Genomic DNA, 23689 nt, shown 5'->3' on the forward strand with positions numbered 1-23689 from the left:
AATAATGGATGGCCGCCGTCTGACAGACAGGTACCCGGCGTATAAGACGACCCCGGACTTTTGGGGCATGATTTTAGATGCAAAAAGTCGTCTTATTCGCCGGAAAATACGGTAATACTCGCGCACATAGGACGTTTATTTAGGCTGGGTTCACACTGAGGCAAATTAGAAGAGCGGCTCGCTCTGTGATCAGCCGATTCTGGCCCCTTATCAGCCAATGACAGCTGATCACCTGATGTAAACAGAGCCAGTAATCGGCTTTTTTTTTTCCTCACGGTGAAAACATGAGAAAAAAAAAAAGCTGATTGCCATCTGGAGTAAACAGGACATCGGTCCGGCACACTCCAGACCCACTGCTGCTAAGCAGTGCCCACCAGTGGCACCTATCAATGCCGCCTCATCAGCGCACATCAATGAAGGAGAAAAGATGTATAACAATCTATGAAAACTCTTTTTGTTTTTTTTTCAAAATCAGTCTTTTTTTTTGTTTAGCAAAAAATAAAATCCCCAGTGGTGATTAAATACCACCAAAAGAAAGCTCTATTTTTGTGTTAAAAAAAAAATGATAAAAATCTCATATGGGTACAGTGTTGCATGACCACACAATTGTCATTCAAAGTGCGACAGCGCTAAAAATTGGCCTGGGCAGGAAGGGTTTTTTTAAGTGCCCAGTAAGCAAACGGTTAAGTGTGAATCCAGCCTGAAAGTGTTACTGAACCCAGGGCCCTGCAGTCACTATATCTAGTCTCCCACAGTACATAGAACATGGAAATGCAAGTATTAAAGTAAATATACACTGCTAAATGCTAAATACCTTTTCTTATCAGCAGTATATTACAGTCTTGTGACCTCTAGCAGTGTCTGTTAAAGCTTGTAGGAGGAGTTTTCATTCTCCTCTGACTGTTCTATGAGGCTGCAGGACCACTGACCCTCTGTCTGGACAGTGCTGATTAGCCCTATGCGGATCACATGTACTCTCCCAAGAAGAAAAAAAAACTCTCCAGCATTACACACACAACTGAGCATGTGCAGCTTGGCCCCAAAGCTCTGTACTATCGGGAGATGGATTGGGGACAGTGGAAGAAGGGGAGGATCAGAAAAGACAGGATCAAACTTCTGTTTTACACAATGTTGAGGATTAACCCCTTTGGTTACACAGTGACTATAACAGGCATGTTTTACTGCAATTGCAGACTGAATGTGACAATCCAATATATAATGCAAGAGTCCCAATAAATCCCAACTGAATGTGTATGAAGCCAGGAAATTCTTCTTATATATAGACTTTGTGATAGAGCCAGAAAACACACTCATTCCACCAAGGGGAACACCCAAGTGCTGATGATGCAGTCTCCTTACCAGAAGCTGTGACCACAATCACAGCGGTCAGTATGAGCCTAGGGTGTTTACAGTCTCCCTAAAGGCTCGTGGCTGAAGCCGGGTGTATGCAGTAGATCGAACACTCAATAGTATCTCAGAAAAAGGAGGAATTCCATAGTGTATACTGCCATAAAATAGATTTAATAAAAAAAGTGGTATTGCACTTACAAAAGTAGGTAGAGAATGCGCAGAGTATGTAAATACAGATATGGTATCTCTCGGCGTCTCCTCCGCTATGCTGGTCTGCCGTTTCACTGGGCCAGCTTAGCGGAGGAGACCTGGAGGATTTAAATGTCATTATTTCTTTCTTTTACTCACCAGAAATCCTCACTTCCTGTTCATCTGTCTGTAACTACACACAGTAATGCAAGGCTTTCTCCCTGGTGTGGAGAAAGCTTATTGACGGAGGAGGGGCGAGCAGGCAAGTCAGGACACTCTCTACTTTGCAGATAGAGAATGGAGCTGTGTGTTAGTGGGCGTCCTGACACTTCTGCTCGCCCCCTCCCCCCTCAAGAGGCTTTCTCCACACCAGGAAGAAAGCCTTGCATTACGGTGTGTAGTTACAGACAGAAGAACAGGAAGTGAGGATTCCTCAGAAGAAATAAGGACATTTACCGTGGGGATCGAAAGTTTGGGCACCCCAGGTAACAATTTGTATTAATGTGCATAACGAAGCCAAGGAAAGATGGAAAAATCTCCAAAAGGCATCAAATTACAGATTAGACATTCTTATAATATGTCAAAAAAAGTTAGACGAGGTCAGATGAGCCTGGGCATTTAAAACCTTTGAGATTGACATCACCTGGTCTTCCCAGACGATGATTGAGAACAATCCATGACACTGGCAGGTCTCAGCTTTGCAAAGGGGGCAGTGCATGCTATAAATTCTGTAGGGTGCCCAAACTTTTGCACACACAATTTTTTTGTTTTTTGTCATTTTGAAAGTGTAAATGATGGAAATAAAATCTAACTTTTTTTTGACATATTATAAGTATGTCTAATCTGTAATTTGATGCCTTTTGGAGATTTTTCCATCTTTCCTTGGCTTCGTTATGCACATTAATATACATTTTTACCTGGGGTGCCCAAACTTTCGATCCCCACTGTAAAAGCAAAATGGAAGGATGAGGTAAGTGAAGGAGGACTGCACTAAGGTAAAGGAAGCTATTTAGGGAAAGAAAAAAATGAATAAGGCACTGCAGCTAACAGTATATACACATTTTGGGCCAGAGCATCTCTCCCTTGGAAAAGATACTCTGCTCACAGAAATTCTTGTCCTCCCAGGAAGATGGAGACAGACAGCCGTTCCATCCCTAAGGCTGCATTCACACCTCGGCGTACAAAATCACGGCGTTTTGTCCCGCGAATTGTGGCGACAAATAGCGGTGTTTTGTACCGCGATTCGCGGCGCCGCGATTGTGAATGCAGCCTTCACCCCCTCTGTGGAGATGGTTCACATCTCCTATGCCGAACGCCGAAAGCCGCCTGAAAAAAAGGTCCGGGACTTTTTTTCAGGCGGCAGGCGTACGGCGTTCGGCGTGGAGATGTGAACCATCTCCATAGAGGTGCATGCTAAATCATCCCTCTGGCGTCTCAGGGGCGGCTGCGGCGTCGCACTACAGGCGTATATACGCCTAGGTGTGAACGGGGACTAAGGATCCTAAAGGAAGACAAAAGAACATCACACCCTACACTTGACCTCCGCTGAAAGGGGGTTCGCATCCTTTCAACAGAGAATAATGAGTAACAGGAGTACACACGTTTTTGTTTTGTTATAAGGGGGTTATAACGAAACAATAGGAAAAAAACACATGCACAACAGGTGAACAGTCCTCTTCGGAATTCCTGATGGGAGGGGCCCCTCCCCGAACAGCCAGGTTCCAAAAGAATTTTGGTTCTGAGAACAGACCTTACCCCAAGTGACCTTACAATGGGATCCATCTCATTGTTTGGGGACCCAGGGCAGCAGGCTGGTCCGATCCGGCAGTCAGAAAAAAAAAGGCACACACTGCTTCCGTCCCACAGTCCATGTAACACTTTAAGTGGCTGTACTCAGGTAGTCTCTTCCTGCACCCCCTTCCTCCCTAATAGAGACCGAGTGACTCTTTAAAGGCTGACCCGTCCTTACAATGAGCACACGATCCTTGTAGATGGCATGTCCCCAAAACGGGCCCAAGCTCCACTCTGGCACCCTCAGAGGTTTGGGAACATGCAAAAAGTCCCAGATGAGTTCATCCTCCCACTCTCCCCGGGAGTTCTCCATGATGTCCATTATCTGGGGAGGAATGTATGGGTAGTCCAGACCCCACTCCAGAGCGACCCTTCGCTGTTCTTCTTGTTGGAAGCAGGAGAACCGGGGTAGTTCCTTAGGCCTCCCTTTCCTGGGCAGAGCACAGGCATCCTGGATTTTACTACCCATTGCCTGTAGGTGCACTCTGGTCTGGGTGGTGAAGGGTCTGTTTTCAAAAACTAGATTGTTGAAGATGGGCGTCCCTACTGCTCCTCTGGCATCCAGCACTGGTTATGGCTCTCCTCCCTCCTCAGACTGGGTTTCTATGGCTTGAGAAGTTCCCATCTCCCATTCCTCTTCCTCTGAGCTCTCTTCAGGGGATGACTATTCTACCAGTCTTTTCAAGGACCCAAATTACACTAATACTCTGGGAGAACCCCAGTCAATGACCCTGCCCCCACACATCCAGCTCACCGGAGAGTTCATCCACCTCCTGCACTGGCTCTGCTGGAATCCGGATGGCGAAGGACATGGATGCAGTGCAGCCGATATTTCAGGGACTTCTGGTTCCCGAGTCCCCAACCAGGCTGCGGGTCATGACAGTCCTTTCTTTCCCAACATCCTCGTATTTAGTGGGGGAGTCACCAGGCCGCAACTTCGCTCAGCCTTTAGGGGATGATGTTAGGCCCGATCCCGCTTTTCCGAGGTTGTCGTGGCTGCAGATGACACAGTCCTGTAAGCAGGTCCACATTGAATTAATGTGGTTCCTGTTGTGCGAATGTTGGTTGCAGCAGCGGTTCACCACAATGGCCTCACTGGACCCACGCGCTGACATTTGCCGTGGGTATCCGGCATTTAGGACATAGAAGACAGAGCCGCTTCATCCCACCAACCATCCCCAAAGCAAACTTCAACGAAAGCCAGTGTCTACTAGCGTCCACTCTGGCAACCAAGTCAAGACTGGCAGTAGTTGACCACCTTCCGCCATCTTGGTCCTCCGTCTCGTGTCTGCTGCTAGCAGGGAACGCTGGGTTTCCTCCAGGGTGTGGCTCCGTCCCCTCGCTTCCAGACAGGCTGGCAGCAGTGGAACTGATAGGCAGACTCCTCCCCAGGGATGCTGCTGTAACCCCTTATTAAATATACTGAAATTTGCAGGCATGTCGCTCAAGCAGGACTTGTCCAGGCATGTCGATCGGCACTGACTGTGCCCAAGCAACCAAGGACAGATGATAACTGACTTTTCCAGTGGTTGCCGGTAGCAACAATAAAGTTCAGAACCAATGTCCTACTGAAGGGAACAACTTTATCACAGTCCCGCCTGCAGGCACCCACATGCTGCTTCTGATCAGTTCGCATGTGTTGCGCTATATAAGTTTCTCACTCACTCCACGTAATAAAGTGCAAATATTGGAAAACTTCAAATTTGATTAAAAGTGATTAACAGTTCAAAGGTGAATGGTGTCTTCAGAGAAAGGTGCTAATGATTTAGGCCCCTTTCACACTGAGGAGTTTTTCAGGCGGTACAGCGCTAAAAATAGCACATAAATAACGCCTGAAAAACTCCTGCCCCAGCCTTCTCAATGTGAAAGCCGGAGGGCTTTTACACTGAGGCGATGCGCTGGCAGGAGAGAAAAAAATCTCCTGCAAGCAGGATCTTTGGAGCGGTGAGAGGAGCGGCGTGTATACCGCTCCTTCACCGCTCTTTCCCATTTAAAACAATGGGAAACCGCGGTAATACCGCCCGCAATGCGCCTCTGCAGAGGCGCATTGTAGGCGGTATTAACCCTTTTTCAGCCGCTAGCAGGGGTTAATACCGCACCGCTAGCGGCAGAATCCCGCAGCAATTCCAACGGTATAGCGCCGCTATACCGCCACCGCACATCCACTGCCCCGTGTGAAAGGGGCCTTAGGCTACTTTCACACTGAGCCGCTTTGCAGGCACTATAGACCTAAAAATAACACCTGCAAAGCCCCCTGAAAGAGCGGATTCTTTCACTTCAGTGTAAAAGCCCTCAGGCTTTCACACTGGAGTGTTGTGCTGGCAGGACGCTCAAAAAAGTCCTGCTAGCCGCATCTTTGAGGTGCTCTAGGTGTGGTGTATACACTCCTAAAGCGCCCATGCCCATTGAAATCAATGGGCAGCGCCGCCAAACCACTGGCAAAGCGCTGCTGCAGCGACGCTTTGCCAGCAGTTTTAACCCTTTTTCGGGCACTAGCAGGGGTTAAAAGTGCCCCGCTAGCTGCCGAATAGCGCCCCAAAAATAACGGTAAAGCACCGCTAAAAATACCGCCGCTTTACCGCCGACGGCGCGACACCTCAGTGTGAAAGTAGCCTAATGCCCTGTACACACGATCGGTTCATCTGATGAAAACGAACCAATGGATTTTTTCATCAGATATCCGATGAAGTTGACTTTCATCAGTCATGCCTACACACCATCGGTTAAAAATCCGATCGTGCCAAAACGCGGTGACGTAAAACGCAACGACGTGCAGAGAAAAATTAAGTTCAATGCTTCCGAGCATGCGTCGACTTGATTCTGAGCATGCGTGGATTTTTTAACCGATGGATTTCCCCACAGACGATCGTTTTTTTCTATCGGTTTTTTAACCATACGAAAAATTTAAAACCGGTTCTATTTTTTTTCACTGATGGGAAAAAAAACTGATGGGGCCCACACACGATCGGTTCGTCCGATGAAAACGGTCCATCGGTCCGTTTTCATCAGACGAACTGATCGTGTGTACAGGGCATAAAGGTGCTGAATTTCTGGGTGACTTGGGTGATTTCTGTCTTCGGTGCAATTTCACCCGCAGGTGCAGTGGCTCCTTATCTTACTACTGTAAGGTAAACAGCATAGGAATAACCAGGGATGATCCAGAATATCGCATCTTACGAACGATCTCTCTATATATGTATCCTCATTGGTTCCGATCTATCTGTAACCCAATGATGGCTTCCTATGTGTTTTTCTCTCTTTGGATGTTTTAAGCCACAAAACGTCCTTTCAGTGCGTCAGGCAAACAGAGGGAGAAGGAGAAACGGGGAGCCCCAATACTGAAGTATATCGAGCTGATGTTTATTTTAGACAATCAATATTAACCACTTCCTGACGGCCGTACGACTTTATACGGCCGCAGTGTGGATGCCAATTGCCGGGAGGCCGTCTATATACGGCCTCTGGCCTCCAGCCACTGGGGGGCGCACGCGTGCCCGCCGCATCCCTGAGATGTCGATGCGCGTGCCTGGCGGCCGCAATGGCTGCCAGGCACCCGCGATCGGCAGTTACACAGACGAGGACGTGGATCTGTGTGTGTAAACACACAGATCCACGTCCTGTCAGGGAGAGAGGAGACCAATCTGTGTCCCTTGTACATAGGGACACAGATCGGTCACCTCCCCCAGTCAGTCCCCTTCCCCCACAGTTAGAAACACTATGCATGGTACACATTTAACCCCTTCACACCCCCTAGTGTTAACCCCTTCCCTGCCAGTCACATTTATACAGTAATTAGTGCATATTTATAGCACTGATCGCAGTATAAATGTGAATGGTGCCAAAAATGTGTCAAAAGTGTCCGATATGTCCGCCAAAATGTCGCAGTCCCAATAAAAATCGCAGATCGCCGCCATTACTAGTAAAAAAAAAAAATAATAATAATTATGTCCCCTATTTTGTAGGCACTATATTTTTTGCGCAAACCAGTCGCTTATTGCGATTTTTTTTTTTTTTTTTTTACCAAAAATATGTAGAAGAATACGTATCGACCTAGACTGAGAAAAAAAAATTTGGGAAAAAAATTGGCAGGAGGGGGGTATATGTGCCCAGTAAGCAAGTGGTTAAAATACATCAAAATTGTTGGTCTTTTTTTTTTTTAATAGCGCAAAAAATAAAAACACAGAGGTAAGCCTAGAATAATTCTTACCTATAGGTAGTGGAAGAATCTCCTAAACGTGCGCCATTTAAGAGATAATTAACTTGTAGTGCGCTGATGATGTCATGGGCGCATGCGGACCTCTGTGCCATTTCTTCACTCGCAAGTGCCATGACTGACGGCTCCCGCGTGCATGCACGGTAGTGACGTCATGTGGCTCCAGCCAGTCACAGAGCCGGAGTCCACAGCCCCAGAAGGAAGAAGGGTGAAGATGGATTCCGCCACCGGCGGGGACATCGCAGGTTTTGTTTGCAGGTAAGCGCCACTTGATGGTCTAGAATGCCCAATATGCTTTTACTTTGCAGGGGAAAAAAGAGGAAGTAAAACTCATCACTTCCTCTTGAAGGTGGGGGGTAAACCTTCTGCAGATTAGGTGGTTAACTGACAATTGTACAGTCATGCGACGCTGTACCCAAATTAAATTCATGTCCTTTTTTTCCCCACAAATAGAGTTTCTTTTGGTGGTATTTGATCACCTCTGCCTTTTTGATTTTTTGCTCTATAAACAAAAAGACTGATAATTTAGAAAAAAAATAAAAACATTATTTTTTTACTTTCTTCCAATAAAAAAAAAAATGAAATTTGGGTCAATATGTAATCTACTACATATTTTTGGTAAAAAAAAAAATCTCAATAAGCGTATATTTATTGGTTTGTGCAAAAGGTATCACATTCACAAACTATGGCATATTTTTATTTATCTAGTAATGGCAGCGATCAGCGACTTAGCGAGACTGTGATATTGCGCCGAAACATTCTGGCACTGCTATAAATATGCACTGTCACTGTACTAATGACACTGGCTGGGAAGGGGTTAACATCAGGGGCGATCAAAGGGTTAAATGTGTGTCTAGCCTAGGTTTTACTATACTGAGGGAGGTGCTTTTACTAGAGGAAGAGATGGAATTTATTCTCTGCTTTGCAGGGTCATAAACTCCATCCCTTCCCTCCTGTCAGAACGGCGATCTGCCTTGTTAACGTAAGCAGATCGCAGTTCTGTCTCTCTGCCTGATGATCAGTGGGTTCCCGGAGGACATTGAGTGCCTCACACTCGCCCATCGCCTTCTGCTGTGTGTAATTGCAGCAGAAGCAAGCTGCCAGTGGCATGCACGTCTAGGGTGCCCACATGTCCCGGATTGCCCGGGACTGTCCCGCAAATGACATGTCTGTCCTAGGGTGACCACGCGTCCCAGATTGCCCGGGACAGTCCTGCATTTTGCAGGTCTGTCCCGGGCAAGTTTATTCCAGGACAATACAGTGTCCCGGAATGAAACTGACACAGCCACCCCCCGGGCAAATCTGATGCCCACAAAAAAGGCTGCCACATCACTGCTTTACTCACTGACAGTACTTGTCCTGGCCGGGAATGCTTGGAGGAGTACAATCCCGCCCCCTTCTTGTGATTGGATAAATCATAAATCCTGCCTCTTGTGTCCAATCACTGTGCTGTGATTCGTTACAGGACAAGCTGATTTTTGGGAAGGGAGGGTGTCCCTGAATAGAAGTTTAGAAATGTGGTCACCCTAGTCTGTCCTGGGTCCCGGGCACCTTCATTCCAGGACAATACAATGTCTCGGAATGAAAAAGAGGACACAGCCACCCCCTACTAACTAATAACTGCCTGGCATCTTGCAGCCAGTGACAATTTACTCTCAGACAGTGAGACCAGGAGCGAGGCCTGCGCCCAGGGCTTTTTTTCAGGGGGAACTTGGGGGGAACTCAGTTCCACCACCTCTGGCCTGTCAGACCCTTTGCTCCCTGCTCACCACAAACACAGAAGTCTGGTTTCTTTGTTTACAAGTGACAGCTCTGCACTGTGTGTAACCCCCCCGAAACTCTGCACTCTGTATGTAATGCAATCCTGGTATTTAATGCCCCTTTAAGACCCTTCTACTGTTTGTGAAATCTGAACGGGGTCGTGGTTGAGTTCCTGCACCTATTTTCTGAGAAAAAAAGCTCTGCCTGCGCCTAGTGCAGCACTGCTGTCCCCACCCACCTTGGCACCTCCTCCTTCTCTGGCACCCAGTGGCAAGCAGCAGGGACTGGTGTGATCTTCATTCTCCAGATAGTGACACCACTCCTTTCCTTCTACGCACGTGGCTCATGCAGAGGGAGTGACAGCAGCACTGGTGGCAGGCTATGGGTGGCAAGCGGCACTGCATCTGGTGGCAAGTGGCACATTCGCCTGACAAATAACCCGCCGCCAAATTCCCCTTCAACCCAGAGACAGTCGACTACATTACCCCCTGCCCCCCTCATCTTTTTGGGGGGAAGGTGAGAGAGGGTGTGTGTCCTTGAATGCCATTTTGGAAATGTGGTCACCCTATGCATGTCACGTGCGCCCCCTACCTGGAAGTCCAAAATCACAAAGGATCCGGAGAACAGCTGCCCGCCCTCTAGCAGTTAAACTGCTCTAGGGTAAGGATGAGCTCTGGCGTGTTCGCATAGTACATGTGCAGAGACCGCCACAAAGTCTGCACGGCGCTGCGCTAATCACAGCCAGGGAGACATTGTCCCGATGCTCGGCTGCAGACATCAGGAAATGTCTCCCTGGCTGTGATTAGCGCAGCGCTGTGCAGACTTCCTGGCGGGCTCTGCACGTGTACCATGCGAACACGCCAGAGCTCATCCTTACTCTAGGGCGGTCGGCAATGGGTTAAAGCAAGGGGATGTAAATAACCATTTTATTATGGAGAACTCTGCCATGGCAACCTCCATGACAACACAGTCAACCCTGCACAAAACCTTCAACACGTTACATACATCGGCTGAGAACATTACAGGGACATAGAGCCATGGATCCCCTACAGAAATAAGGAAGAAAACTTTTTAAGAAGGTTTTTGCCCACAACAAACATGGCGCTCGCGGAGCAGCGCGGCGACGTCAACTCCCCGCCGTCGCTTCCTACGAACGCATCGAAGAAGGGAGTTTCTGATTGGTTACCTGGCTCCCGAGGCCAGCCAACGCGAGGCCGCCTTGTAATCGCGCTGAGAGAGCGGCGCGGTGTGTAGGTGAGAGGAGGTGAGGTGTACGGGGCGGGAAGAAGAGGAAAGGACCGGGCCTGTGACCCGCAGAGCTGACACTCTGACCACACCGGCAGCTGGCAGGCCTGCGCCTGACTGCCAGCAATTTAAAGGAACGTTCCCTTGAATTAGGTGTGGGGCAGTGTACTGGGTGGTTTCCTGTAGTCAGTCAGAGGATGGACCCTCTGTGGGGGTGGGGGGAGTGTGGTGGGGGCTGTTCCTTATATAGAGAATGCCTTGAAAGTAAATTTTTATGCTTAGGGCGCCTTTTTTTAGTTAATTTAGTTTCATTCTTTATATTTATAGGAGATTTTGTGACATTGTGCCCCCTGGGGTGTCTCAGGACTCCGCAGTGTACAGCGCGTGAGCGCCAGCCACATCCTTCTATTCCTATCAGGAGTCACATGACACACCGCCACCCAGGCCCCGCCTCCCCAACAAACCACCACCCAGGCCCCCGCCTCCCCAACACACCGCCACCCAGGCCCCCGCCTCCCCAACACACAGTCACCCAGGCCTCGCCTCCCCAACAAACCGCCACCCAGGCCCCCGCCTCCCCAACACACTGCCACCCAGGCACCCCGCCTCCCCAACACACCGCCACCCAGGCCCCCGCCTCCCCAACACACCGCCACCCAGGCCCCCGCCTCCCCAACACACAGTCACCCAGGCCCCCGCCTCCCCAACACACAGTCACCCAGGCCCCCGCCTCCCCAACACACCGCCACCCAGGCCCCCGCCTCCCCAACACACCGCCACCCAGGCCCCCGCCTCCCCAACACACTGCCACCCAGGCCCCCGCCTCCCCAACACACAGTCACCCAGGCCCCCGCCTCCCCAACACACAGTCACCCAGGCCCCCGCCTCCCCAACACACCGCCACCCAGGCCCCCGCCTCCCCAACACACCGCCACCCAGGCCCCCGCCTCCCCAACACACTGCCACCCAGGCCCCCGCCTCCCCAACACACAGTCACCCAGGCCCCCGCCTCCCCAACACACCGCCACCCAGGCCCCCGCCTCCCCAACACACCGCCACCCAGGCCCCCGCCTCCCCAACACACCGCCACCCAGGCCCCCGCCTCCCCAACACACAGTCACCCAGGCCTCGCCTCCCCAACACGCCGCCACCCAGGCCCCCGCCTCCCCAACACGCCGCCACCCAGGCCCCCATCTCCCCAACACACCCTGCCACCCAGGGCCCCCCCCGCTTCCCCAACACCCTGCCACCCCAGGCCCCCCCCTGTCCAGCTATTCAGAACGTGCAGCGCGGGGGGGGGGGGATGTCCCCTCCCGCCGCCTATAAGAACGATCAAGCGGCGAAATCGCCGTTATGATCGTTCTTATGTTGCATAGAATCGCCGGCAGAAGAGAAAGATATCTGAATGATGCCTCTAGCTGCAGGCATCATTCAGATATCCCCCCCACAAAGCCCAGGACGTCATATGATGTCCACCCGGGATGGGAGATCCCATCTGTGGATGTCATATTACAATGGGCCGGTATTTAAGTGGTTAAACTCGTCTGAGGATGGTCCCTGAGACTGCACTTCATAGAACAAGTTTGCAATGGTGCTGCATATATTTCTCTAACTGGTTCACATTGGTGGTTTGCTTTGACCCAAACATGGTCTTTTTGTAGCAGTTCAACCAGACATGGCAGAACAAATCAAAGCAGACTCCCCTTCCTTCTAATAGGTGGAAGTGCCATACGTTTTTAATCTGTATGGGCATTTTAGTAGTTGAGGTGTTATAGAGATGCCTTGTGCTGATATGAGGACACTTGTGATGTCACAGGTTATTGATTATACAATGTCCATCTAACCTGAATTTATTCTTTTTGTAGGTTACTTTCATGAACATACCTGATCCTCCTTGATCAGCTCGCTGTGCAGTCGGGTAGGTGGATGCTCTCATGTCTGCATTAGCTAGATAGTTGGAAGACATTATTATTATTATTTTAACTGTTTATCAAGACATTGACATTTTTTGGTACAGTGGTCGCATCCAGTTTTACTTTTATCCTATTCATCATTGGGCAGTCCTAAAACAGCGCACACATCAGTAGGATAAGTGGCATGTGATGCAGTTAAAGCAGAACTTTATCAACAACAAGTAATAAAAAAACAAATGGAACATACATTCCACATGAATAATTATGACATTCCACATGAATAATTATGCTACCAAAATCGGTGTGTAAATTGCCTCCAGCATCGTTCCTGTGATCAAATACCACCAAAAGAAAGCTCTATTCATGGAGGCTGACATTTTGCTGAGCCCCCGAGCAGCAGTAAAACTTTACCACAGTGTTGTAAAAGCAACTGAGCATGTGCAGAGCAGGGTGAGATAGTGTATTACTGGATTTTGAACAGTATAGGCATTTATTTTTAGCGTTTTACATAGCTATACCTGCAAAAGTTAGAGGTTGTAAACCCTTACATTTTTTTCATCTTAAGGCATTCTATGCATTAAGGTGAAAAACCTTTTGTGCTGCAGGAACTCCCCCCCCCCCCCCCCCCCCCTTTACTTAACTGAGCCCAATCGTTCCAGTGACAGGATTGAGCACAGCAGCTCAAGCCGCTGTCTCTGATCCTCATTGGATAGTGGATAGTAGTAAAAAAAAAAACTAGTTAATAAAAATGCAATAGAACTATCCCATATGTCTGTTAAAGCGACGCAGTGCCGAATCGCAAAAGCTGGCCGGGTCCTTTAGCTGCATTTTGGTCCGGGTCTTAAATGGTTAAAAGAGGAAAAAAAAGCAAAGCTTTACAATCACTTTAAGTGATCTAGTAGGGCTTTGTTTTCTGACTAAAGCGATATCTGGTTTTGTCTTAACTAGTAGAAGAACCTGGAAGCTTCAGCTAGAACTGATTTTCATTTGAGTGGTTGCTGACCAGTGGAATATCCTGCTCCATTCTATATGTTTCTGTGGTAGCGGCTCCCTGCTGGAGTTCCCAAGTTCCCTGTCAGAGAGAATTGATTTGCTGAAAGTGTTAAGTGAATATTTTCAAAACGGGATGCTGAGGCTTGTTGGCGCTCCAATTGTTATCTGAAGGAGTGTGCAGGTGGCAGATCACACCAGCACATGTTATGAAAAGGCATTTCCAGCTGATTGGTTTACTTTTACCTGAATATGTCAGAGACGCAGTCTGAATACCTAACAGTTTCATTTGTAAAAGTTTAATACAGCTGTACTTGGAGCCCATTTCTGTGCATTGAATGGCATTCAGCAGCTCTGTCCAAAATAAATTGTCTGTTACCTCAATGCCTTGCATCCTGCTTGGTGCACTACTGTGTTTTGCTTCAATTCATTTAAGTGGTTGCAAACCCAACCACACAACCTGCACCTACAGGTAAGCCTAGATCAGGGCTCGACAAATCCCGGTCGCCATGGCGACTAGAAATGGTGTCCTGGCGACTTGGCTTGGAAGGTGGGCAAAAAAAAAACTTTTTTTTTTTGTGAGCTGGCGCCATCTGGTGGTGAGCCATTGGTATTAAAAGTTATTACCACCAGATGTGTGAGCTGGCGCCATCTGGTGGTGGCCGTTGGTATTACAAGTTAAGCATTACAAGTTAAACAGCAATTCTAATGTAATTTTTCACTATTTTCACTGCCATCTTCTTCCCTCTAATTAGAACCCCCAAACATTATACATATTTTTTTATCCTAACACCCTAGAGAATTAAATGGCGATCGTTGCAATACTTTCTGTCACGCCGTATTTGCGCAGCGGTATTACAAGCGCACTTTTTTTGGGAAAAAAATACACTTTTTTTTTTTTATAAAAAAAATAAGACCACAGTAAAGTTATCCCCATTTTTTTTAATATTATGAAAGATAATGTTACGCCGAGTAAATTCATACCCAACATGTCACGCTTCAAAATTGCGTCCGCTCGTGGAATGCCGACAAATTTTTACCCTTTAAAATCTTCATAGGCGACGTTTAAAAAAATCTACAGGTTGCATGTTTTGAGTTACAGAGGAGGTCTAGGGCTAGAATTATTGCTCTCGCTCTACCAATCACGGCGATACCTCACATGTGTGGTTTGAACACCGTTTACATATGCGGGCGCTGCTCACGTATGTGTTTGCTTCTGCGCGCAAGCTCGTCGGGACGGGGCGCGTTTTCTGGCTCCTAACTTTTTTAGCTGGCGCCTAGATTCCAAGCAAATTTGTCAAACCCTGGCCTAGATTAAGGCTTTACCTGTAGGTGCAAGAAATATATCCTAAACCTGCGCGGTTTAGGAGATATTTACAATGACAGGCGCTGATGTCTATGGCACATGCGCGCTGTAGACAACGGCGCAGGCACACTGAGCGTGCCGTTTTTGTGAATGGCATAATTGGAGTTATTAACGCCGTATCCCCGCGCATGTGCGGGGATCTGCCGGTCATGCGCGGGAGTGACGTTATCACCGCTCCAGCCAATCGCATCACTGGAGCAACGATAACAGGAAGAAGCTGCGAGGGGACATGGCGGGGAACGAGGAGGACTTCGATTTCAGGTAAGTGCCACATAATGAGCTAATATGCTATGCATACTAGCTCATTATGCCTTTTTTCTTGCAGGTGGGTTTTTTCCCGGCATTATTTGAAGAGGGTTTACTTCCTCTTTAAAGTGATTGTAAATGATCGCCTTGTAAAACAACCCATTCCGTTTTGTAACCTGAAATGACGGCAAAACATTTGTGTATAGATCCAAGTGATAACATTCCATCTTTTTCCTTTGTTGTCAGCTGCATAAGAGCTGGGGGAGGAGAAACGGCACACTGATCTTCCCAGTGAAAGGCTATGCAAGGGGGGGAGGGGGGTCAGGACAAGTCTGATTGTTGGAGGAGAGCAGGCTGAGTTCCCACGTAGCTAAAGAACTGACCACTGTGTGGTCAGTTTTTAACAGGAAAGCAGAGGGACTGGCAGGAAGACTGGGGACTTCACACAAGGGAAGCAATGCAAAGAGCACATGCTACTTTCTCATACAAGTACATGATACAGCAGCATACCTCCCAACTGTCCCTGATTTGGAGCAATGTCCCTCATTCTTCCTCATTTATCCCTCATTTTTGGTTTTATCTATATATTTATGTATATAAAATGCACTTTTTATCTATCATCAAAAAGTGTCTCCCAGTGCTAAACCTTTCATCCGATTTTCTAAATTGTTGCATTTGTACATTCTAAAAGCCAATATAAAGGAATAGTAGTGGTAAAAACGGCACTCGTGGGTTTAACCAATCTTATTTTTTATTTTTTTGTACAATTCTTCTTTAAGGGGGCATGGCAAGGGGTGTGTCCTATGCCTGCATACTTTTGCTGATTAGGTGTCCCTCATTCCCATCTCAGAAAGATGGGAGGTATGCTGCAGGTACATATCAGGAATTTGAAATGCGGGGGTAATACACTCTAAAGTGATTGTAAACTCTTGTTTTTTTTAGTTGACAATAACAAACATGTACAAATCCAATCTGGGCAGTGGATTTGTACAGAGCAGCCCAGATCCTCCATTTCTTAGGTTCCTCTTCTCTGATACTGGACCATCCCTCCTGTTGGGTGCCTCCACAACAAGCGGCATGCTATGGGGGCACCCGGGCCGAGTCACAGGTCCATGTGTCCATTCAGAGCCGTGACCCTTTCTCTCCTCATTGGCTGACTTAATTTGACAGCAGGGGGAGCCAATGGCGCTGCGCTGCTGTCACAGCCAATGAGGAGGGGAGTCCCGGGCAGCTGAGACGATCCTACAAGATCGCTGGATCTAGATTGGGCTCAGGTAAGTCTTGGGGGGGGGGGCTGCTGCAAACAAGTTTTTATTTTTATTTTATCTTAATGCAAAGAATGCATTAGGATAAAAAAAAAACTTCCGACTTTACAATCACTTTAAGTCTAGGGGATGAGAAATGAGGTCCCTTTTGACACAGGCAATAAGATCAGGTCCGTGTGTCAGTTTCTTAGACAGACCCGATCAGATGACCCATGTATCCCTTTGGACTAGTGGGTGTAAATAGACTTGTGTCCGTTTACACTAGCCTACCTCCAATCTGATCCAGTCCGCTAAAAAAAATGTAAGGGGATCCATTCTGCTCCATCTAGGCGGATTGAAGGGCAGTCGGGTGTAAATAGACAGCTGGTCTATTTACATCTGACCACCCATGGAGCAGAGCAGGCTGTGTCCATGTCCACTCTGCAGAAACTGAGTGAACACGGACCTGTCATCTGCTCAGCAGGGGGATCAGTGGACAGTATTCGCTGAGCGAATCGGATTCGGCCCCATGTTCAAGCAGGCTTAGGTGTAATACATTACTCTTTGCCATGGGGGCATCTGTGCTACTGCTCCCCCTAAAGCAGTGGTTCTCAACCTTCTAGTGCTGTGACCCCCTTGATAGGGGTCCCCACAACTTGGGAAATTTTAACAGTAAAATTATTTTTGTAGCGTGGGTTGTCAGCACCCAAGGCAAGACAAGTAATTTGTGCCCCTAACCCACAGACATTTAGCACTACATGAGTCCTTTTAATGGCAACTCTAATCACAGGTAGTGTTGCTCACTGTGTCTCCGGCTTCACTGTGTGTCCGAATTTGTGGTGTAGCCTAGCCATGACACCTATGCCGAAATCAGGAGATTGGGTCTCCTTCAGCCCCTCCCACTTCACATTCACACCAGTCAGCTGATCTCTAGTCTCTGCCCCCCGGCTATGCCTTGAACTGAATGGGTGCCTGTGAAGAGGCGGAGTGGGCAGCTGTGGGCTCCAGGAACAGCCGGGCGGCCACAGGCTCTAGTGATTGCCCTGCTTGGTGGCCCCAAAAAGGCTGGGAGAGTGGTGTGGGCTTCAGGAACAGCCCAGGATTTAGTGACCCATGGCAAATCATCATTCGACCCCCAAGTTGAGAACCACTGGCCTAAAGCCTCTTTTCTAAGTTGCTCCAACTAGTGATTGCATGCGGACATCATCATATACACTGTGGGACCACAAACCCTGCATTGTATATAAGGACAGCGAGGGACCCCCCCACAACCCAGCATGTCCATGATAAGAGGGGAGTGCAGAGGCCTCCTGGAGCGAAAAAATAAAGTATTTAGTGGATACTTCTCTTTTCTTATTGCTGCGGCAAGATCTCCCTGCTGTACATCTGACTTCCTGTCCACCTAGGAGGTCTTGGTTATTCCCGTCTATTGTGTGTTCAGCTCTTCATGTTACATCCTCCATAACATCAAATAAATGGAAAGTCCAGCAAGGAGAGTTGGAACTCCTCGTGGTCACAGTATATGTGCAGAACTGGAAGCTTATTCTAGAGATCTCTATAGAGTACAGCGATCAACAGGGTCCCTGAGAGAGAATTCACTTTTGGGGAGGACTGACACTGCACTGTATATTTATTATTTTTGTGTGTGTGACTGTGTCTGGAAGTGTTCAAATGACAATTCTTTTCTCTTGGCAGTTTAGTTTCCGGTCCGGATGAGCGGAGATGCTGCAATGACAGAGTCCGAAGAGACAGTCCTGTTTATAGAGCACCGCTATGTGTGCTCAGAGTGCGGAGTGGAGTACCCCAACTTGGAAGATGCTGTTGTGCACCAACAAAGTCATACAGGCGGTTCCCAAGATGCCGAGTACCAGGTCCTGGATCTTGGCTCCCACGAGAACCAGTACCAATGCCTGGAATGTGGACAGCTGCTAATGACGCCCAGTGACTTGCTTGCCCACCAGGAGCTGCATATTCGATTACTCCAAAATCCTCCAAAGCCAGAAAAGATCAAGCGCCCGTCTCGCAATGAAATTCACTATGAATGCCAGGAATGCAAAGCCTTGTTTAACAGCCAGGATCTGTGGCTGGCCCATAGATATACGCACATGGAACCCCAAAATGTGCCACAGTCCAAGGTGGTGTTGCAGACAGAAGGCCATGTTGTGGAGGACTCTATACAGCTCATGTGTGACCCCTCTACGCCTGGTGAGGTCCACCTTGTTGCCGGTCAGCAACATTTTCATGTCCCAACATCCTCATCCGATGCGGTCTCCCATACCCAAGTGTTAGTGGACATGGAGCATTCCTATAAAAAGAGTGATGATGTAGCGGAGGAGTGTGCAGTGGAAGTTTTGTTTTATAAGTGCTCTGAGTGCACTCAGCTTTTCCAATCTCCTGGGGATTTCCTGGAACATCAAGCCACCCATTTCCAAGGCCAGGAAAATGCCGTAGAAGTTAGCGGTCAGTCAGGTGAGGCGGCACAGCCTTTGGCTAATGAACAGATAGTTGAACAGCTAGTGAAGGAAACCGCTCCCTCTGACCGTCCTGGACAGGTGAGTGGAGGTGTCTTGGCTCCTCCTGTAGGGGAACAAGTAGCTGCTCTGAATGACGTTACCCGCTCTTGTGCTATATGCAAAGCATCTTTTAAGAGCGAGAGAGAACTTAAAGCACACTTAATATGTCATAAGACCGGCCCCTTTAACTGTCCTCTATGTAGTAAAGTGTTCCTTACACACCAAGATGTAGAAGAGCACCTTAAGTCACATCAAAGTGAACATCATTATCTTTGTGTGGAATGCGGCTTGGGCTTTGCCAGTGAATCGGTTTTGGTTAATCATCGCCGAACCCACCAGTCTAATCCTCTGTATTCCTGCGAATGCGGCCAGACCTTTGTCAACATGACTAAATTCCTTTACCACCGACGAATGCACAGCACTAAAACTCAAGAACCTGTGCAAGAGGAAGAAAAAAAATCAGACTGCACCTCCCCCACCTCTGCCGGGGGGGGCTATGTGTGCTCAACTTGCGGTAAAGCATTTCCCCTGATGTCTCAGCTGTTGCGCCACCAGCGTTTTGTGCACGCAATGGAAAAAAGGCACAAGTGCCCAACTTGCAGCAAGCCGTTCAAGAAACGCTCGCATCTTCGAAACCACATGCTGACTCATACAGGTGAGCGGCCGTATTCTTGCAGCGTCTGCAGTAAATCGTTTAATGCTCAGGCCAATCTGCTCCGCCACAAGCTTACGCATACCGGAGAGAAGCCGCACAAGTGTCAGCTGTGTGGCAAGGCATTCAGCCAGTCTTCAACACTTCAGCAGCATCTAGTTGTGCACAGCCAAACCTATCCGTACAAGTGCACGGAGTGCGGGGTTAGCTTTCACCGTCCTTACCGCCTCCTCATGCACCAGTATCACCATACCGGGGAATACCCATACAAGTGCCAAGTTTGTGGCCTTTCTTTCCTGCTCAAGAGATTACTGGAGGTCCATGAAATTGGCCATCGTGGTGAAGAGCCTTTCAGATGTGCAGACTGTGGCGCCAACTACCCATCTTCTCAGCGTTTAAAAGATCATCGTTGTAACCGGACTGGAGCTGGACCGGGAGACAAGTTGGAGTGCCCGATTTGCGGCAAGAAAGTGAATTCTGATGCTGGACTCAATGCGCATGTTTCAACTCAGCACGTTGGCGCAAGAAGTGGCGCTGGGTACTCAGGGAAGAGTAAACAACCCCTGCCAGCACGGAACAAGCCGAAAGTAGGCTCCAGAAGCCTGGAATGCCCCGAATGCCATAAGACCTTCAGCACAGAAACGTCTTTGCAAGTTCACCGCCGAATTCATACTGGGGAGCGGCCTTACCCGTGCCAAATCTGCGGCAAAGCTTTCCGCCAGTCCACCCACCTCAAGGACCACGTTCGCCTTCACACAGGTGAGAAGCCCTTCAAATGTGATGTTTGCGGCAAAGCTTTTACCATTGCAGTGCGTCTAGCTGAGCACAAGCGTATTCATACAGGCGAACGGCCCCACACCTGCCCAGAGTGTGGGCGTGCGTACCGTTCCTTTTCCAACCTGTGGAAGCACAGGAAACTGCACAGAGAGCAGGCTATACCAATGGAGGATCATGAGGCCCATGCTGCTGACCTCTCCAGTGCTGTGGCAATAGTTGAGACTGTAGAAACCATTCCCATTATAGAGACTGTGGAAATTTTCCCCGAAGGCAGCTCCATAAATGTACAGGATATCCAGTTTGAGACTTTGCAGGTGGAGAATATACACTTGGGGAACATTCAGATCGGTACCTTGTAAGTCAAGTCTACTAAAGCCAGGAACCAGCATGTGATCTACTGAAACTACAGAACAGAGTTATCTATTCGGCGCAGTGTGGTGCGCTACCCGTTTTGCTGATGTTGCAGGGATACAGCTTCGCTGTTTAAATCTGCTTTAATTGTGTCCCTCCAGTTTAACATGTTGTTTGAAATGTATATTTTAATTAAACCCTCTAGTTATTTACCTTTTACTAGTGAATGTAGAAAGTCCTGTTTGTGTTTTTTTGTGTGTGCTGCAGCTGGTAAGAAATGTGTGAATATGGCGACATCTGCAAGTCAACACTACCTGTTTTTTTTTTTCCTGTGCACACTTCATGACAACAGCAGTCCCTTAAAGCAAACCTGTCATATAAGTCTTAAAAGCCAAACCTATACTCTTCTTTTTTTTATTTTTTTTTGTGTGTGTGTGTTCTCTTTTCGGGGCTTAAAGTGGAAGAGAAGCTTAAAGCGGATGTTCACCCTAAAAAAATTATCTACCATCCCATCCAGCATACTTGCGTCAGCTACAGTTTTTTTTTTTTTGATATACTTACCGTTTAATCGTTGATTTTCTTTTCTTCCTGCGGGGAATAGGCGTTCCTATGAAGGGGCGTAGATGATTGACGTGCGGCTACAGCGCGTCACGCTTTCCGAAAATAGCCGACCTAGGACTCGGCTATATTCGGCGCCTGCGCAGTCAGCTCCTAGTCTGTGCACAGGCGCCGTATAGCGCCATGAAGAGCCGAGTCCTAGTCCGGCTATTTTCGGAAAGCGTGACGCGCTGTAGCCGCACGTCAATCATCTACGCCCCTTCATAGGAACGCCTATTCCCCCGCGGGAAGAAGAAAAGAAAATCAACGATTAAACGGTAAGTACAGCGAGGGGGGAAAAAAAAGCATACTGTAGCTGACGCAAGTATGCTGGATGGGATGGTAGATAATTTTTTTTTTAGGGTGAACCTCCGCTTTAAGTCGCTTACCTATTCCTTAAAATATCCCCCCTCCCCTCCTCCCTATCCTGTATGAAAAAGATCTGTGTATTTATTTTTCATCTGTTCTGGTCTGGTCACGTGGATCCTGCAGCTCTGCCAGTGAGGGCTCAACTGGTTGGCAATTCTGGGAGCTGTGATGTTACCAACAGGCTTCGATAACCCAGCCATTGTCTGTGCTCCCTCCTCTCCTCTGCAGTAGCTGCCCCACTAATGCAGGGGAGCCAGACCTGCGGGATTAAAGTGGTTGTAAACCCTTAAAAAAAATAAAGGCATAATGAGCTACTATGCATAGCATACTAGCTCATTATGTATTACTTACCTTGGATCGAAGCCCCCGCAACCATCCTCGACCGCCCCTCCGGCCGCGGACATCTCTCCCGGAGTTTACTTCCAGGTATTGCGGCTCCGGCGCTGTGATTGGCCGGAGCCGCGATGACGTCACTCTCGTGCATGTCATTGCTTAAGTGCGCATGTGTCGATCACTTTGGCACATGCAGACACGGGGATATCTCCTAAACCGTGCAGGTTTAGGAGATATCCAGGGTAGCTACAGGTAAGCCTTAATATGGGCCTACCTGTAGCATAAAGTTATAAAAATGTGTTTACAACCACTTTAAAAATAGGCAAGTACACCCAATCCTTTGTTTTTTTTTTTTGAGGCGACAGAACGTTCTTAAAAATAGTTAGACTTGGGCTTTTCCTCCACTTTGACATGCTTCTCCAATTCACAGCACCACTTTTGACATGTTGCCTGCAACTACTCTTAAAAGGGAAGTTGAATTGAAAATTATTATACGACTAAAAATAAATAATTACCTAGGTGGATGCAGCATTGGTCCCCTGATCCCTCGAAAACCAAGAACCGAATAATCAAGGCCGCTGATTACTCGGTTTTTAGAAAGCAGCAACTGTCAGTCACCGGCTCTGCTTTCGCCCCTCCAGTCCTCACTGGAGAATCCGCCTATGGAGAAAGAGCGGGAGTGGCTGGCTGACGCAGGCTGCTAGCGTCTCGCTGAAAGTCTGAGCCAGCTGCTGGGCCGGAATCTAGGTGGATGCCAACATTATAGTTGGGATATCTCCAAAGCCTGGACCAGCACAGTGACGTTGGCCGACAGCAGAGCAAAGTGCACTTCTGTGATCCCCAGGAGAAGTAAGGCCAAAAGAGTTTTGGCCTTGCTTCTCTTTTCTGGGTATTGGCCTTCATTGTGTACTCTATGAAAGGTATGGCAACCTCAGCACTTCAGCTGTGTTAAAACTACAAATCCCATTATGCCTTTGGCTGTCAGTCTTGCAACTTGCTGTTTTGTCAATGTTGCCCCCTTCTCTATGCTCTTCCCCCAACAGGCTGGTTCTAAAACCCAGAGACTTACCTCTGTAGTTTATATGGCACAATTGCTGTAAATGGTCACTCTGCATTCCTGATGCTTTCCAAATGGCCCCTGGGCTGTAGGGGAATAGCACAGTACAGACCTTTGCACAGAAAAGTATTTGATGCACAAACTACTCTGGGGGGGGCCCTCTGCTTTTATAGAAATTTGGAAATGCAGATCGACGGCTTATAGGTAAAAGTGGATTGGTGTTGAAGTGACCGGCCATGATGAAATACACAATGGTTTGGCTGGATTTGGTCCTGATGTAGAGGACTAGGTTTTATGTCGGTATAGAAATTGGGCTGCTAGTACCTCCTATCTTTTTAAGGTTCCTTTTGGATATAGATTTAAAGGAGTGCCAAAAAGGACAAAGTAAGGCCCCATGTACACCTGACGCTGCTAAACGTACGTTCAGAAGCAGTTGGGCGCTTTTTTTTCAACTGCTCTTGAACTCATTCAATGTTATCCTATGTGTCCATGTACACAGTCTCGTTTATTGCTGTTTTTAGGCAGTTGCGTTTAACAGCGTTTCTTTGAAAGCAAAAAAAAAATGGGTTCAGACCTCAAACGTGTTTTGTTTATAGGTGTTTTTGAGCGTATTAAAAATCTTTAAAAAAAAACGCTTCTAAACGCAAACGCGGCGAAACGCGTCATGTAAACGTGGCAAAACGGACGTATTAAATGTGGGTTACTATCTGTTAAGTTAAATCATTCAGGAGC

General features: G+C 48.0%; 1 protein-coding gene across 6 annotated transcripts; it reads left to right on the forward strand.

Annotated features, from left to right (window-relative positions):
- The first annotated feature begins 10471 nt into the window (after positions 1-10471).
- LOC120916380 (zinc finger protein 574-like) lies at positions 10472-20828 on the forward strand. 6 transcript variants are annotated; one of them, XM_040327316.1, is made up of 3 exons: positions 10472-10558; positions 12415-12467; positions 18004-20828. In XM_040327316.1, exon 3 carries the CDS (start codon positions 18021-18023, stop codon positions 20607-20609), a length of 2589 nt encoding a protein of 862 aa, XP_040183250.1. In that variant the 5' UTR covers positions 10472-10558; positions 12415-12467; positions 18004-18020; the 3' UTR covers positions 20610-20828. The 6 variants fall into 6 exon arrangements, with proteins under 6 accessions (XP_040183250.1, XP_040183254.1, XP_040183249.1 ...); XM_040327320.1 differs by having other exon boundaries at positions 18009-20828; XM_040327315.1 differs by having other exon boundaries at positions 10485-10568.
- The last annotated feature ends 2861 nt before the right edge of the window (positions 20829-23689 follow it).

The sequence above is a fragment of the Rana temporaria genome, chromosome 10, assembly GCF_905171775.1.
Source record: "Rana temporaria chromosome 10, aRanTem1.1, whole genome shotgun sequence".
Lineage (NCBI taxonomy): Eukaryota > Metazoa > Chordata > Amphibia > Anura > Ranidae > Rana > Rana temporaria.

What these genes read in the sequence shown, in the direction of transcription:
- LOC120916380 (XM_040327316.1), top strand. Translation starts at nt 18,021, where the DNA reads ATGAGCGGAGATGCTGCAATGACAGAGTCCGAAGAGACAGTCCTGTTT.